This window comes from Eleutherodactylus coqui, chromosome 5 (genome assembly GCF_035609145.1).
Source record: "Eleutherodactylus coqui strain aEleCoq1 chromosome 5, aEleCoq1.hap1, whole genome shotgun sequence".
NCBI lineage: Eukaryota > Metazoa > Chordata > Amphibia > Anura > Eleutherodactylidae > Eleutherodactylus > Eleutherodactylus coqui.
In genome coordinates, this window is record NC_089841.1 from 145,690,842 (window position 1) to 145,708,293 (window position 17,452).

The following is a 17,452-nucleotide window of genomic DNA, read 5'->3' on the forward strand; positions in this document are numbered from 1 at the left end:
GGCAACCAGAGTTGTTTCTGGAGTTCCTGTTGGCTATCCTCCTGTTCAACCCTGTTTTTATTGGACTGACGAGCCGGAGCATCAGGGGTTGGCAATGCCGCTGCCAGCACCTGTTTCCCCACTGCTGGAAGGTGTCCCCTCCTCTTCCGCATCCACCTCTTTTACCGCTGCTCCTCCAGTGAGGGAGTGTTTACGGAGCCTGCAGCAATACCGTACCAGAGATGGCTATGTTGAAAAACGGTACCCACGATCCACAGAGAAAATGCTGAGGTCCGAAACTTATTGCCTCCGCACCAACTACCCTTCGTGAAGGAGTATAGGAAGCTGAATTTCAACTTTATTTTTTGGGACGTCCGGAGAGATCGTAATCCACGTCCTCTTTTGTTGTGCCACAGGATACTCCAGGAGGATTTGTTTGGGGAAATTATAGAGTACCGTCCAGGACTTTTTGGTAGTACGGCGCCAGCAGGGCCGACGTTGTGTGGAACCGCAGTCCCCTGAATGAGACCAAGAGGTAAGACTTAAGGATCCTGATAGCCCATCTTCCCTGATGTCACTAGGGATCAGTTCTTGGACCAGTATGGTGACACCCACCAGTTGTAATAGTGACTGAATCTAAGGATCCAGTGGAACCACCTATCCCTGTCAGAAGCACCTGATGCTTTAGAGTCTCCCGTACAGAGAGACTTTGTTGTACTTTGTTTATGTTCATAATTTAAAGTATATATCTCAGGACTTTATGTTTACTTTTGCCATAAAGGTTATTGTAATGTTGTAACATTTTAGGTATTGTGCAGGAGGAAAAGAAAAGACTATAAAGTACATTTTTGCATTAAGGAATGTTTATGCTTGCTTGAACTACGTATGGTGTATGGGAGACATCCAGTCTAGACGGTACCCCAGTAATTATCAAAACACTCCAACATCAGTCTGTGATTTTTATCTGTCCCAGGAAAACACAGCCTTACTATCATTTTTCTCTTTAGTCAGCTTGGCTGGGGGTATACACCTCAGGTTACCACCCTGCACGAGATCTGTGGGAAGTGATAGTCATTCCACTTACCCTTTATTTTTCTAACCTACCAATCACCCTTTTCTATTTTGTATGTAGGTACAGTGATGTATCTCTTTTTTTGTCTTTGGGGAGAAGAGTTATGTAAGTTCCACATAGCTTTCGTTAGTGCAACCTGGATTATGTCCAGCTTAACAACCTTTGTCTCAAAACGGTATGGCCATACCAAAATTCTCTTACACACTGTCATAAAGTGACACTACATATAGAAAGTGACATCTTAAAGTAGTCAGAGTACACTTGGATAGGTAAAGCTTTGTATAGCAACCAAAAGTGGAAGTTGTGTTTACAGGTTTCGCCTTGCACACTTCATGATTGAGTTGAGATCCTAAAAGGTAGAACACTGAGAAAATGTCCACTCTGGAGTATACACTTTGTGTTTAAGAGTCGCCAGGTTTGGCTTTTTCTTAAGTAGGGGGAAGCTATAGTGTACAGAAGTTGATGTCCATATGTTCTGGAAGTTTCTGAGTGAACTACCGTATGTAGTCTTGTGCTCATGTGTATTTCCACTGTCTTCTATGTGTATGAATATGATGTGTATTGCACCCTTGCAGCACTGAATGGGTTACTGTCTGGGAGATGTCTGGAAAAGTATCTATTTGTTTCTCATGTGACCTTGTTATATATATGTGGATGCAAGGTGGTTGAGAGAGACACAGAAGATGCTGGTGCAGTTGCTGCTGTTGGAGTTGGCCTTTGTTGGTGTTGTTTGACGAACAAGCAGGAGAGAGAGAGTCTGTGCCTGTACTCAGACACCATCAGTGTAAGTACTAGAAGAAATGGAAGGGGCTAAACAAGTAGAGTGCTAATGCTGTGAAGCCCTTCTTCTTTTCCCGTGTGGAGTGGAGTATATGAGGAGTGCCGCAATAAGTGCGAGTTTTCCACCGTGCAGTGTAAAGTGCAATTCTATAAAATCCCGTGAGAGTGGACCGGTAGAGTGTTGGTGGAGTTGTTCAAGAGATGGTGTCCGGGACCAGAGAACCACAGATAACTAGGCCCGTGTAAGTCACTCTGTTCTCCCGTGTTTTCCTCCCTGTCGCATTACATGTTCCTCTGCACTACCTGTACTGCCGGTGAATGTAAAGTGGGCTGTAATTGTTGAAACTGTTACAAGTTGATTTACAGTAAACGGCTTCTCCGACCGTTCCCGGTTTGGCCTTTAAACTCTACCCTGTGTGTGCGTACTCTTATTTCTTTCTCTGAAAGATCACCACGGAGGAAGGAACGGTGGCGTCACCCGTGACAAAAGGACTAAGGTAATCAATCAGTGGGTTTCCCTATTTTAAATAGTCTGCCCGTGCCCTTGAACGTGTCCCTGTTTATTCTTTGAGTGGGAGACGGTGAACTACTCTACCCCCCGCTTTCTCCTAGGCTAGGGCCCGCTCCTTGGACGCTGCAGAACAACTGTAGGAATAAACATAATCCATTTATAAGTGCTATAGGAAAGCGTATGTTAATGACAATCCAAAACGGGTGCAGCACATAGAAATATCCCCAAAAGGGTGAAAACCACCCAAGTGTGTACTCTTACTAGTGCAGAAATACATAAACGCTCTAAAGATAAGCACTGAATTCACATGAAGGAAATCAAATTTCAAGATATAAAGATTCTTTAAAAAAGATCTTCAGGTTTTTCAGTAAGAGGCCAGAAAAAATGTATCATCGCTGAAGATATGGCAGCCGGGTGGGTATGCATGTGGATCTCAGGTTGCTCATCATACATGACTGAAAATACAGATAACAACACATAATCAAAACCATGTATAAAACATACATTAAGGGATCGTTCACACAAGCGGGATTTTAGCGCAGTATAGGCGCGTGAAAAGATTGTGTCTAATAGAACAATGGTTTCCTATAGAAACATTCACATGAAGGAATTTTAGACGAAAAGCTTGCACCTAACAAAGATAGAACATGCAAAGCTCGCATCTAAGGTCCGTGCTGTGAGAGAAGATAGGACCTGACCTATTTTTGGTGTGTGCTGCGCAGGACCTTCCATAGACTTCTATGGGTGCTGGATAACACGCACCACGTACCTCCCAATCCTGTGAATGGTCAATTTTACTGTTAAGCTCGAGACTTAATAGCTGGAAATCGCCCATTCACGCTATTTTTAGTGCAGTATGGCCACAATCCTTCTATGCGCCTATACTGTGCTAAAGCCATGCTCGTGTGAACGAGCACTAAAGAGAAGGACCAAGGAAAGCTGTATCCTATTTATACCAATGTTCATTGTATTCTAGATGAAGCTCCTTAGGGGACATACTATCCAACAGAAAAATCCATTTGAGCTCCTTCTTTTTGAGAATACCTACATGGTCGCCACCCCTAAAAGCAATGTCTTTGGGTATCCGCTTTCCAAGAATTTAGAACAAATTTGTTCCAGGTGCCTATCAATCATCCGATCGTTCACAATCCGTCTAACCCGGATATACCTTACCTGAATCCCTCTAACCGAACCCAATCCGTCTAACCTATCCCAAAAATAAGCCCTGCCCTATTTTTTTCAGAATTTTGGGGGCTTGAAATATAAGCCCTGCCCCGAAAATAACCCCCAGCAGCATTACATAAAAATCAAAGAATACATTACCTAGCAGGCTCGGTCCAGGTCCCTTCCACTGCTTTCGAGAGCTCCAGTGTGGTTCCCACAGTCCTCGGTTGCAAGATCACTTCTTGGTTACAGGATTCATAAATTCCGCCTCCAGGAAGTGATAGCTGTGATTGGTTCTTCTAGTGCTGCTCAGCCAATCAATGTAGTGTTCGATTAACCAATAACAGCCATTGCATTAGTTCATCAAGCGCTGCATTGATTGGCTGAGCATCAATCAAAGAACCAATCAGAGTTATCGCTAAGTGGAGGCAGGATTTATGAATCCCGTAACCAGGAAATTATCTCATGTAGGTGGCCGACGACTGCCTGAACCACGCCAGGGCTCTGGAGAGTAGCGGGAGTAGTGTAGACAGAGCCTGTTGGTAAGTATAATAAGACATCCCTAAAAATAAGACCTAGTGCCTTTTTGGGGGGCAAAAATTAATGTAAGACAGAGTCTTACTTTCGGGGAAACACGGTAGAGTACTCTGATAAACTAATAAACTATTTTGATCAGTGTGTTAAACCAATAAATAAGTGGAGAGACCATTCCCATATTGGGAAACCAAGGCATCCAAGAACTGGATGATCTCTGATGAAAAAGTTAACATAAACTATAGTTCTGGATACACCCCACCTGTGTCCAAAGGATGCAGATACAGTTGAAATCTATGTAGTACTTCAGGGGACAGGAACATTGCCCCCACATCCATCCAACTAAGTTATAGTATCCCCTCTGTGGCCCTACTTAGTGATAGTGTCCCCTTTGTGGCCCCAATTAGTAATTTGACCCCTCTGTGGCCCCAATTAGTATTGTCATTCCTCTGTAGCCTCATTTAGTAACGGGACCCCTTTTTGGGCCCAATTAGTTACTGTATGTGACCCTCTCTGTGGCTCCGGAACTTCTAGGTCTGGTAGAGCAAACAGAATCCACCATACACTTGCAGGTCTACTGTCTCCGATGCTTTGCACTATGTTGCACAACGTTACCCAACTTCATTCTTCTCATTGACTTCAGTGTTCACTGTTCTCTTAGTGAGGGAGCCGGGAGAAGGAGTAATGTACGGTAACTCTGTACAATATAGCGAGTATATAGTGAGTGTGCGGCAAATTCTGTTAGCTCTGTCGCTGCCAAACTTTTAGCAGGGGGGGACAAGCATCCCTAATAATCTGCATGTGGGGGGGGGGGGGGGGGCGCGGCCCAAGGGCACATACCGTTCTGCCCCCAGGAGTACTTCATAGATTTTAAAGTATCTGCATCCTCTAGACTCAGATACAGTTCAAAGTGGTGCCGGTGCCAGGGAGCCCAGTGCTAGTACACCGTGTGCCCTGCACACACACACATACTTACTAGCTTACAGACAAGCATACTTTAACAAATACACACAGGTGCACAACCTTCTGGCAGCTTTATAGATCTTGTCTGCAGCTTCATTATGATGAAATTAAACTTCTTGGAGTCCTTGGCGCAACATGTCACACTCCTGCTGTAGCAGGTAGTATGTACCCTGTTTCCCCGAAAATAAGACGCGTCTTATATTAACTTTTGCTCCCAAATATGCGCTACGTCTTATTTTCAGGGGGTGTCTTATTTTTCAATGAAGAATTCACATTTATTGTTTAACCAAAAAAATGACCATTTATTACCGTATATACTGCACAGTACCGTAGTTGTCACCACAAACCAATATAGCTAGACAAACTGTGAAAACAAAGCAGAAATTACTCAATGACAGTCATGTCATCATTTTCTGGCACATCATCATAAACATCTGAACCCGGAATCTCCTGCTGAATTTCTTGGCACTCCATTTCTTGTAAAATCTTCGGGCCAAGGCAGGAAGGTTTTTGCCCCAAGAATCTTCCACGATTTCTTTCTTGTACTCAACGGAATAGCTCTTTCTTTTTGCACCCATGTCTAGGAGTAAAAATATACGGTAGCAACATTTTTTATTTCTTGAACTTTAGACTCTTCAGCAAAAAGCAGACACCCCCTATTGAATCAAAATGACACACTGTTTACCTGGCTCCCACACACTGTCTGGAGACTGTAATGCTCACCCCCTTAGGGCGCCCACCCACTGGCGTTTTTTTTTCCCTGCGAAATTCGCAGCATTTTTTTTCTGCAGGGGTCTATGGGACTTGTAATGTTAAAATCGCGATCGCGCAAAATCGCAATTTACCGCCAGTGGGTGGGCGCCCTAAGGCTGGAAATACACTCTGTGAGAACCCAGCCTTAAGAATCACACATATGGTTGCCTGACTCACACACAGAGCCATAAAAAAAAGTAACGTACCTGCAGACAGAAGTTCCTGTATCACTTGTAAGCAGGGATGGTATTGCAGCTTCCGGCCACCAGGGGGAGCTCATCACAGCAGACGTGTGCAGCAGCAAGAGAACGACAGTATGGGGTTTTCCAGCCAGCAAGGGGAGCTTACAACAGCACACTCGTACAGCACAGGAGGAGGTAGGAGACAATGGGGATGGCAGCAGGGGACAGGCCTCTTGACTTGCCTGCACACTTTAGTATGCCTTATTATCGGGGTGTGCCTTATATTAGCGATTTCTGCAAATTTCTTAATGTGTCTTATTTTCGGGGGTGTCAACAGCTGCTGCATGATGCTATATTTGTGTGTGCGCTGATCGGGGAGCGGAGCGATCGGTTGGTCAGCACCATTGTCAGATAGAAAGGTCCTTTTCTTGGCTCACAGGCCCAGCAGGGAATCTACCGGGATCCTTAATGGGCCAGTCTGAAGCTTGACTATAATGGGTTCTGTTAAGTACCTGTTCTTCCATCATCATATTCTGAGACCTATAATATTTTAACAGTTTAAACTTTTGTGAACACGCAGATACCAAATGTGTGGGACTTTTTCATTATTTAGATTTTTATGGAAAAGGGTTATTTTTGAACTTTCAATACATCTATTTTTTATTGTTGTAAAAATGTTATTAAAGCTTACGGAGCCCGTCACGGCCGTGTGCATAAGGCCTTAGAGACAATGAGGTTATTGCTCGCTGTGGCAGTTGAATTCAGTGTGTGTATTTCAGGTTCATGGACGGATGAATCTCCACATATAAGCTAATTATATGACGGTTGGTATTCTTAGACTTTTTCTGGGCAATGGGTGCCGTTCCTTCAGTCTATGTACGTATATCAGCCACGCACTGCTAAAAATGTACAAGTGAAGGCGTGAGAATGTTTTATGTGTTACGTTCCTCCATCAACCTCCTGATAGTTATCATACTGATGGGCATATCGGTATCTGTATTCAAGCGACCACTTTTATCTGATCACCAGTATGTTTTCGCTGTAGCAATGTGTTCAAACTTGTATACCCTCTAGGTAGGGATGTTCATCATATAAGGTAAATGTGGAAATTAATTCGCTACTAATGGCTAAAATGCATGTTTTTTTCCCCTTATGCCTGCCATGATAATCACAGCCGCATAACAGAACAAAACGAAACCGCTGATCAGTGGTTTCGTTTTCACTAGCGCTATTCTTGGTCGTGAATACTACGGCTGAGAAAAGATTGGAACTGCCCTATCTTCCTCGCACGCAGTGAATACATTGTGCGGGGAAGATCGGTCAACCCCTGCCTTCCCACGGTCCATAGGTCCGTAGAATGCAAGTATTCGAGACCGTTTAAGATTCTATATCTGCGTCCAGTGGATAATTGTTATCATACTTGGTTATTTTGATCATCGTGCGCCTGCGCAAATACTCTATAAGGCATATGTCACATGGCCGCGCCCAAAACACTGTGCAAATACATCTGTGTGTCACAGTCCTAACTGCATCCAGCGTGAAGAGCATTACCTTATGGTGCGCTCAGTGCAGAACTCAGAAAGATGGTGCCAGACATACTGTATGTAGATCTGCTCCAGGCGCTCTAATAGCAAAAGGTGGATGTAACACATTGGATGATGGAAAGGTGTGAACTGAGGATTACTTTTATGTGCCATTGTGTGGAAGGACGTCACGCTGTATAAGATTTATATAGATTATAAAGGGAAAGTATGCACATGTACTGGAAAGATAGGCTTGTCATTGGTGGAAAAGCTGAGGATAGGTCCTCAATAGAAAACCCCTTTAACCCCAATGTTCTGTATTAAACGGAAAAAAACTAGTAAAAAAAAGTTTTCATTGAATGTCTGTAACTTACACAAAGTGTAATTCTACGTATTAGTAATAAAAAGACTATAGTAAAAAAACTACAGTACTACAGTAAGTTTGCAGATCTGTGCAGCCAAGTACAAGTCTATTACGTCTTAACTCTGTTATATGGAGCAAAGTAATAATAACTCCAAATTTTAGAGCATGCTGTAAGGATAAAAGAGCGGCTCCGTTAGCTGCAGATTACAACTGTTCATTTCCATTTTAGTGCACATTCATCTACACATTTACTTATCCCTGAACTGTGAGGGTTCCTTAAATGCTCCATCTGTTATAATAAAAAGCAGCATTCATGTTACCTGGCACTATAAACAGTGTCTCATTAGACTGGAATTTCCTTCCTGTATTATTTGCTCACTTCCCATAAAGAACAATCTCTTCTTTGAAAACAAGTCCAGAAAATATAACACCCCCCCCCCCTCCCCCCTCCCCCCCATGTAAATTCTGGTAAATCTTATCTGGAGAAACAGAACAGATAATAAAATGATGAGCTGAAGGTAAATCAGCAGATCACAAAGTGAGATGTACCTATGTAGCAGGTATATGCAAAAAATGTAAAAATGTATCCCCCAGTTGTGGATGCAATGAAGAAAATATGTGCCTCCCCGTCGGGGAATCGAACCCCGGTCTCCCGCGTGACAGGCGGGGATACTTACCACTATACTAACGAGGATTAGCTGCGAGGGCCCTTCTCCGTGGTAGTGTCAATCCAGCTCTTTACCTCACTTTCGGTGTATTTATGATTTATTGTAGCATGAGAGACGTGTTTGGCGAAATAATACAGCAAAATGAAGAAAGACTGAATGAGGCAACCTGATCTAAGGGTAAATCTGCTTTGGAATGAAACAGTGGTTCCTGTTAGCACTTTCATGCGATTCCGAAAGCAGAAAAATACTGCCTCCCCGTCGGGGAATCGAACCCCGGTCTCCCGCGTGACAGGCGGGGATACTTACCACTATACTAACGAGGAATAGCTATTGCAATTCCAGCTGTATAAGGCTGTACAGACACTTAGAGCTTCTGTTTATGTGTTGTTAGTAGCTGCTGAGTATTACCACTTATTACATGTTGGAGGATGCCAGCAGCTGTAAAGCTCATCTGTCTCTCGGTCACTCGCAATCATACGCAGATCCATGCAGTTAGATCCGTCCACACGGACTCATGTTTCTTTTTCTGTCGAAAATAAAAAAAACAGATGGAAATATGGCATTTCAGGGATCCACAGTCTATAATGGTTTAACCCCTTAGGGACACGGCCCCTTTCCCCCCACCCATTTCTGTTTTTAACCCCCCCCCTTTAAAAAAAAAAATCATAACTCTTACTTATCCATTGATGTAGATATCTGAGGGCTGTTTTTTTGCGGGAGGAGTTGTGTTTTTCAGTGGAACTATAAAATGTACCATATAATATACTGAAAAACTTAAAAAAATTCTTAGTGGAGTGAAAGGGAAAAACCCAAAATGTCGCCCTCTTTGAGTGCGTCTTGTTTCTACGGCGTACACACCGCAACAAAAATGACCTGATAACTTTATTCTATGGGTCAGTACGATTAGGCTGGGTTCACACAGGGCAGATTTGCCGCGGTGTTTCCGTTGTGGTTTTGCCGCAGAAGAACTGCTTCTGCGGCAAAACCGCTTCAAAGGATAATTTGGGCTTGCGAATTTTGCTGCGGATTTTCGTGCGGAAAAACAAGCACGCGTTGTTTTTCGCAGCGCTTTTTTTACTTTTTGTCATGTATTTGGTGCAGTTTTGGCTGCGTCCATAGAGGTCTATGGACAAAAAAGCGTTGCGGAAAAGACCAAAGAATAAACATGCTGCATCTTTTAAAACCGCGCCGCAGTTGCATTTCTGCACTGCGGCTGTGCGGAAAAAATCCGCCCTGTGAGAACAGCTTTTTGGCAAATCTCATTTGTGCTGCATTGCACTGCAAACACAGCGGTTTTGCCGCAGTGCGGATATGCAACGGCAATCAGCGGCAAATCCACCCTGTGTGAACTCAGCCTTACTACAATACCAAACATATAGGGTTTTTTTTGCTGTATTACCTTTATTTTTTTTTTCAAAGATATATATATTTTTTTTTAAAATTATTTTCTGCTGCCATCTTCTAATTGCCATAGTTGTGCGAGGGTTAATTTTGTGCGGGACGTCCTGTAGTCTCTACTGGTGCCATTTTGGAGTACATATGAATTTTTTGACAGCTTTCTATTACATTTTTTCTTGGGGACTGGTCAACCAAAAAAGCACAACTCTGACAATCTTTTTTTTCTTCTCTGTACGGGGTAAATACAATGCATTGCTTTGATAGATCAGACTTATACGGACTCGGCGATACCAAATATGGTTTTTGGTTTTATCATTTAGATTATTTTATTATACACACGGCAAAAGGGTCAGGGGTTAAACTTTTATTACCTTTTTTAAAAATAATTATTAAACCTTTTTAAAAACTTAGTTTTTACTTTTTTTAGTCCCCATAGGAGACAAGAACTTGGGATGCTATGATCGCTCCTGCAGTACAGCGATCTGACAAGCATACCTCGAACGTGCAGGATGTAACTGTACGCTGGGTTCTCATGGGACGGAAATCCCGCAGAAATCTCGCGGCTGGGCCTTACCGAAAAAAACCCATGAGATTTCCCTCGATAAGCGCAGCTTCAAAACCCGTGGCCGTAGCCGCAGGTTTTGGAGCAGCTTTGCCGCCTACATCTCCGCTGCAGCTATCTCTCCCCATAGAGAGAGGGCCGCTGTGGAAATGAAAAAAGAATTGACATCCCGCGTCTTTGTTTTCCGCGCAGTTTCAGTGCAGCTTGGCCGCAGCATGTGGGTGAGATTTTTGCAAAATCTTGTCCCCTTTGCTGGCTAATCTTGGGATTAGGAGCCGTGGTCGGAAAGTCCACGGAAATTCTGTCCCATGTGAACCCAGCCTACATTTCTGTCGTTAAGGGGTAAAACATAGTCAAGCTATACATACATACATACATACGTTTAGCTTACCATACATTTTCCATTTTTTTTCCTGGGATTGAAAAATGTAGCCTAATATGTTTTTCTGTCATTACAGTCAATGAAAAACCTATAGAAACGTATGGCTGTAGGTTACCGCATGCTTCACATATACATGTTTTGTGATCAGGGATATTACAAAAACTTTATAAATAAAGTTTACCGTTTACAAAAAATGGATTACACATATACCACGTGAACATTTTTAATTCATGTCTTTACACAGTTTTTTTATAGATGTTTCTTGTATATGTGAGTCCCAGTGAGGCACTGAATGAATTTTTGACGCAAATTTACACGTGAATGAACTCGAACATTTTTTTAATATTAACAGCAAAACAACTGCCGAAACCCGGGATCGAACCAGGGACCTTTAGATCTTCAGTCTAACGCTCTCCCAACTGAGCTATTTCGGCCTCTGACTGCCAGGACACATGTATGTTGTGAAAGCCATAGTAGTACTCTGTGTCAGCATACACATTTGCCAATAGGACTGAACGGCTACGAGTGTATATATACAAAAAATATAATGACAAAAATGATCTTTATTTTTGTACTCCCCGAAATAAAAAAAAATATTGCCTCCCCGTCGGGGAATCGAACCCCGGTCTCCCGCGTGACAGGCGGGGATACTTACCACTATACTAACGAGGATTGGCACTGACATTTATCAGCTTGTTTTCCTCCGTTAGCATAACATAGAAAGATAGATCGCTACTGTCCTGACAGGCAAGGCTCTGCCATTTATTCTAAAGGGGATGTAGCTCAGTGGTAGAGCGCATGCTTTGCATGTATGAGGCCCCGGGTTCAATCCCCGGCATCTCCAGGGACTGAATTTTTTTTAAAATCTTTTGTTTATAACACTTTAAACCACATTCATTATTTTTCTGTCTCCAACAACTGAAAGTTTATTTTTTTCCGTGGCACCATTGTACGCACAGGGCTCCAATGCGACCACGATCTTAATGATGTTAAAAAAAGTTGAAAATTGTGAATTTTGACCCTTGTAACACTTTGGGGGGATGATCACTGAGAGCAAAAACGCTGCGGAATTGTCATAGCTGAAAATTCCATGGCAAATTTTACATCCAAAACGGAGTAAAAATTGGTGTGGATTTTGACTGCTTTGGATGTGGAAATGCTGAGAAAAACCCACAGCATTTCTGCCCCGTGTGTACATTCCTGAAGGCAGCACTCTCGAGGCAGGGATAGTGAAAGGCACATTGGAGTGCGATCAGCACTGCAGTTCGTATAGTTGTAAGATCTAGATGTATTCCAAATCTTATGCACGTGTTCAAATATGGGCTTTTGGACTTGCTGCACTAAAGCATCATGGTCATGAGAAGGGTTAATAAAGGGATTATTATATTTAAAAGTTCGTGTGATGTGGAACCATAACCCACTTAGGAACTGGTAAAGCTACGTCACCTCCTAAAAAGCCCAAAACACACATTTCAAAATACACAGCAAAATAAAAGCAATCATTATAAAAAGATAGTTTTATTCCATTTTGTTATATACATATCTTACAATATGTAGCCCACATGGAAACATCATGAGTGAGACGTACGGATTCTGTTACATTGTAACAATGCGTTAAATGCCAAAAGAAGGGTAAACTGCACGACAACCTGTCTAGTGAACATAAAACATCCTGAGTCTGGTTGTGTATTTCAAAGCACTTGAGGCGTTAAAGGGGTTTTCCGGGACTTCTCCCTGCTACTCAGAACCCGGAAGACGTCAGCAGTGGTCAGGTGCATGTGACTGCTCAGCCAATCACAGGGTTCAGCCGTCAAGGAAGAATCACGGTTGAAGCCTGTGATTGGCTGAGCGGTCATGTGCACCGTGAATAGCACATGACTACCCGTCGTAGTCTTCTTCCGGGTTTTGAGCAGCTGGCATAAGCGGTCTATCACTGACCCAGAGAGCTGCTGGAGAGTATACATTTTTTTCTTTATTTTATACCATTTTAAGCCTATACATTTTTAGAAGTCCCAGAAAAGCGCTTTAATTCTTTTTTTTTCTTCAGAAACAAACAATTCCTAAAGTCTGTTTCTTAAGAAACAATATTTAACAAGTTTATTTTGATGTGCTCAAGAAGAGACTGGCGGCCAGGCTTTGGTGACCTCTTCTTGCGCAGCTTCAGGAATCCATTGACAAAATGCATGCAACAGGTCTGCGGAAGAAAACAATAGACATTAATGTGTAAATATACGAACAGTAGAGTATTAGACATAGATTATGCCTGTAGCCTGGGGGATCTACGGGCAGCCTTTAATGCCCTTTAATCGCTTTCTGGGGCAACCATTGCTAATTTTTTATTTTTTTTTAAATCTCAACTTTCAAAAATCCTAACTTTTATTTTTCGTTGACAGCCAATGAGAACTTGTTTTTTGTAGGACAGACATATTTCTCATTGGTATCATTTAAGGTACAATGTAATGTAGTGGAAAAGTATAATTGTCACTGGCCTCTGTGAAAGTAGCAAAGAAGTGCGTTTGAAATTAAAATCAATTGTTCAAAACTTAATTCTCTCTGTGTTGAATGTTGTCTCATTTCGAGCCTGTCTTCAATGCACGTCACTTCCCCTGTGGGGCAATGTATATTTATCAGATTTAAAACAGACTCAAACTTTATCATTATTTTTTTTTTCAAAGGCGTGTGTTCACTTGCTGATGACTCAAAGTAAAACCTCCTGCACACAGCAGGGTCGGATCCGGCATGTGGGATCCCGCAGCAGGCTCAGACCCCGCTCACCTGTCCCGATCCTTCTTTTTATGTACTGCGGGAGCCCTGGCTGTCGCACATGCGCAGTACAGACAAAAGCCGCACCGTCGCTAGGCAATGACGCGGATCCTGTGACCCTTCTGCAGTGCTCACTGCAGAAAGGCCGTGGGACGGACGGCTTCCATTGACTTCAATGGAAGCAGTTGGCGTGGAAATCCACACAGAATGAAGCATGCTGTGATTTTTCTGCCACAAGCGGAAATTTCTGCTCGTGTGCAGGAAGCAGCAGTCTTCATAGGAGGTGTGGGAGGCATTTGCTGCAGACTCTGGGGCCACAGAATCTGCAAATCATTGTACCAGTGAATGACAATGCCTGGACGATCGGTATTTGAATCAAACGATTAGCGAATGAGCCAGCAATAATTTTCATGGTTGCGTGACAAATGCTGAAAGATAAGCGAGGGAATTTATCACTCATCATTTGATGCATTTACATAGAGTAGTGTGGGAGAGCACGGGACTCTGAAGTCTGTCAGATTTTCCTGCGCTTTTAAACACTGCCTGTTCTATCTTTGGGTGTTTCAGCATTTTTAAACGCTGTGCGTCACCCATTGAAATAAATGGGCACCGTTTCCAGCGCTGCTGAAAACGCGGCACAACTTGGTACTGCTTTTTTGACAGTGTTAAACACCCCTAGCTACACTATGTGAAAAATACTCACCTAGCAGGCGCCGTCCGGGCCCCTCCTGCTGTTCTCTGGCGTTCCTGTAAGCTTCCGTGCAGTTGTAAGCACCAACAGAGCATCTCTTGCTGGTAACAAGGATTGAAAACCCCATCTCCAGCAAGAGATTGCTCTGCTTGATTGGCTGAGCCAACGCTCGAGAACCAGAGCAAGAGCTTGTTGAACCAATCACAGCCCTTCAATGAACGGCTGTGATTGGTGCATAGAGCGCTCGCTCTGATTCAGTGTTACAACGAACAGGAAAACTATTAGGCCATTCCTCCGTGCTGATCACTGGGGGCCCATGGGAGGACATAGGGAGCCAATCTTATGTCAAACTTCTTAAATGCTGTGGTCAGTACTGGCTGTAAAATCTAGGGGGTTGAAACAATAGTAATACCGGTCAGCACCAGTGCCCAGAGCTGTTGGCAAAAGCCCTGGTAAGGGGATTGCAGTGTGCAGAGCACTAGTCTTCTTGTGAAGTGCTGCCATAAAACGGTGGAGCATCAGATGAAGCCCCTTAAATACCGTTTGCAAAAACACTCTATAGTGGTCATTAAGAGGTTAAGTCAGCAAAAGTAATTGATCACTGCAAGTGATGCAGCTAGTGAAATTTGTCATGAAACATACATACATACATACATTCAATGATTTTTGGAAGCCCATGTCGCTAAGTAACAGACTGAGCTGGAGAGCCACAGATTGCAGACCACGGTGCGAATACAAGGCATCATAGCTTGTAAAGGCACTTTGTGATCGATGCAATTACAATATTAGGGGATTAAGTGGACTGATAACGAACACATCCTAGAATAGAAAATAGTTATTGATGAAAGAAGAACAAGTAGAACCTACATTTAGGATCCTTTTTCCAGGCTGCAAGTATCGAGGACCGATTGTCTGCGTTCCCAGAAACTAAGGCTCTCAATAAAATTTCTGTTCTAGGCTGAAGCCTGTAGGAAACACAAGATATACAGTAAAAACAGACAATTGCCCGCATGCTGACAATTTTCAAGATTTTGCAGCAAAAGAGAACCCCCCGCCCCAAAAACAGAAAACTCTACATGTGGCAATGACGACTACAAAGACACAACAAACAGTCGTGGCTGATTATTTCCAATGTTGACTGGCCACTTCGATTGGTAGGACCGAGTGTGGAGAGATGCATCAAGTAGTGATGCTGCAGGGAAATGTAACACTTTCTGCTAGGATCCCTCTATGGGTTGTAGAGGGTTTCAGCAGCGGGACACTATGATAGCGAAGCATCAGAAGACCCTTCTAAAAACAGAATGGTCAACAGTGGAAAACCCCTTTGCATTCAGCACACTCCAAGAAGGGCTCAAGCACAATGATCCGTGTTAGCGTGAGGAAATACTGAAGGCCGATACATCACTAAGGGTGCATTCACATGGGGAGGTTTGCATGTGGTAAAGACAAAATAGGAAAAACCACGCATGTCTTTTCAGCGAAAAAACATGGCAAAAGGAGCTTGTGTGACTACAGCAGTGTATGCAGTTCACTCACTTACTTGGCCCATGTTTTAAGCATCGTTGAAGGGCTTGATAGTAAAATATTGGTGTAGGAACCCAGTTTTTTTATCACCTACAATAAAAAAAAGGGTGGATTATTTTAGAGAATGTAATTCAGTGCAGCCTGGACAAGTAAAGAAATACATCTTTATACCTTTCCTTCTAGTAAAAACTTAGCAAAATATCTGTAGCGCTCAAGACCTTCTGGGAACTCAACCTCCACAGCGGGCAGCTGCCATCCAACTCGATCTGAGAGTGAAAAGATCACAAATTTACTGGTCAGCAAGAACCGCGTGAAATGATACACAAGAACCTAGTAGCCCAGTCCATGCAACCCCTATAGAGGAGAGTGCCTTCAGTGTCCATTCTTCCATGGCCACTGCAGCCTGTGATTGGCTGAGCAGTTAGATGCCAAATGAATGGCACGTGAACATCAGACTGATTCATTTGGGTTCATAGCGTCGGGCACAGAACGACACTCAAGCAGGTGAGTGGGGTTTTTTTTCCCCTTAATTTTACTCATTCCTAAACCTTGGTAATCTTTTGTGGTTTTATTCCCAGAAAACCCCTTTAGGGTGTCATCACACATCGCAGAGAAAATGCGCAAGCCTCTACACTAACACTGCAAACAACTGATCAAATCACCACAAAGATAATAGAATGGTATGGGTAGGGACTCACAGGACAAGATGGCCCTTGATGTGGGATTTGAGTTTGCGTACTTTGGCCAAAGTAACAACTAAAACCTCATACTTAATTGCAGCAGTCTGGCCCTGAGATACTGGGGAAGCCCAGGGTGTCAGTGCTTTGTGTGGTATACTTGGATAGTGTGGGGCAGCTTGCCCTGTCTTATAGTATGGGCTTAGCTAACAGGCTGTAAGCCTGCATGGTGCACTACACATATCCGTGGTACTGGCACCCTATACAAGCATAATACTATGCAGCCCCTCATTACTACGATACCAAACCTATAGTTTGTTTTTTTTTTGCTGTACAAGTATTTTTTTTTAAAGATATTCAATTTTTTAAAATGTTCTGCTGCCATCTTTTGCGCGCAATTGCTTTTTAATTTTTCCATTAAAACAGTGCTGTGAGGGGTCATTTTTTGCGGGACGGCCTGTAGTTTGCGTTCGTACCATTGTGGAATACATACAACTTTTTCATCGCTTTTTATTGCATTTTTCCCAGGGTGACCAAAAAGCGCATTTTTGGCATTCTTTATTTTTTCTGACTACGTTACCTGTGCGGGGTAAATAATGCGTTACTTTGATAGATGGGACTTTTATGGACGCAGCGATATCAAATATGTATTTGTTTTATTATTTAGATTCTTTTATTAAAAATATGGCAAAAGGTTATATTTTTTAAAATAATTAGTAAAACTTTGAGATTATTTTTCCTTTTTTTTTTGTCCTCACAGGACACAACAACTTGCGATGCTTTGATCGCTCCTGCAGTATAATGTAATGCCATAGCATTACATTATACTGCTTTCGGGCAGGCAGTCTATCAAGCAACACCACGGGCATGGCTTGAGAGGCATTCTGCCATGACAGCCCTGGAGCCTTTCAGAGGCCCCTCTGGTTCCCATAACTCCATTCCCCGAAAATCACTGCAAGGGG

The 17,452-nt window shown here is 43.0% G+C and overlaps 1 protein-coding gene and 5 non-coding genes across 9 annotated transcripts in view; 1 reads left to right on the forward strand and 5 right to left on the reverse strand.

The window, feature by feature from the left end:
• Positions 1-8,447: 8,447 nt before the first annotated feature.
• TRNAD-GUC (transfer RNA aspartic acid (anticodon GUC)) lies at positions 8,448-8,519 on the reverse strand. Its single transcript has one exon. It is a non-coding gene; the product is annotated as a tRNA-Asp (tRNA).
• A 225-nt stretch (positions 8,520-8,744) lies between these two features.
• Positions 8,745-8,816, reverse strand: TRNAD-GUC (transfer RNA aspartic acid (anticodon GUC)). Its single transcript has one exon. It is a non-coding gene; the product is annotated as a tRNA-Asp (tRNA).
• Positions 8,817-11,196: 2,380 nt separating this feature from the next.
• TRNAF-GAA (transfer RNA phenylalanine (anticodon GAA)) lies at positions 11,197-11,269 on the reverse strand. Its single transcript has one exon. It is a non-coding gene; the product is annotated as a tRNA-Phe (tRNA).
• Positions 11,270-11,435: 166 nt separating this feature from the next.
• TRNAD-GUC (transfer RNA aspartic acid (anticodon GUC)) lies at positions 11,436-11,507 on the reverse strand. The gene has a single exon. It is a non-coding gene; the product is annotated as a tRNA-Asp (tRNA).
• Positions 11,508-11,607: 100 nt separating this feature from the next.
• On the forward strand, positions 11,608-11,679 carry TRNAA-UGC (transfer RNA alanine (anticodon UGC)). Its single transcript has one exon. It is a non-coding gene; the product is annotated as a tRNA-Ala (tRNA).
• A 655-nt stretch (positions 11,680-12,334) lies between these two features.
• The window catches only part of DHX37 (DEAH-box helicase 37), a 36,766-nt gene continuing 31,648 nt past the window's right edge, over positions 12,335-17,452 (reverse strand). For all 4 annotated transcript variants that reach the window (XM_066603388.1, XM_066603391.1, XM_066603389.1 and 1 more), the window contains exons 25-28: positions 15,985-16,079; positions 15,830-15,903; positions 15,157-15,254; positions 12,335-13,029 (exon numbers count right to left, since the gene is read on the reverse strand). In XM_066603388.1, coding sequence (XP_066459485.1) covers positions 12,947-13,029; positions 15,157-15,254; positions 15,830-15,903; positions 15,985-16,079 — 350 coding nt within the window. In that variant the 3' untranslated portion in view covers positions 12,335-12,946. The remainder of the gene's footprint in view (positions 13,030-15,156; positions 15,255-15,829; positions 15,904-15,984; positions 16,080-17,452) is intronic.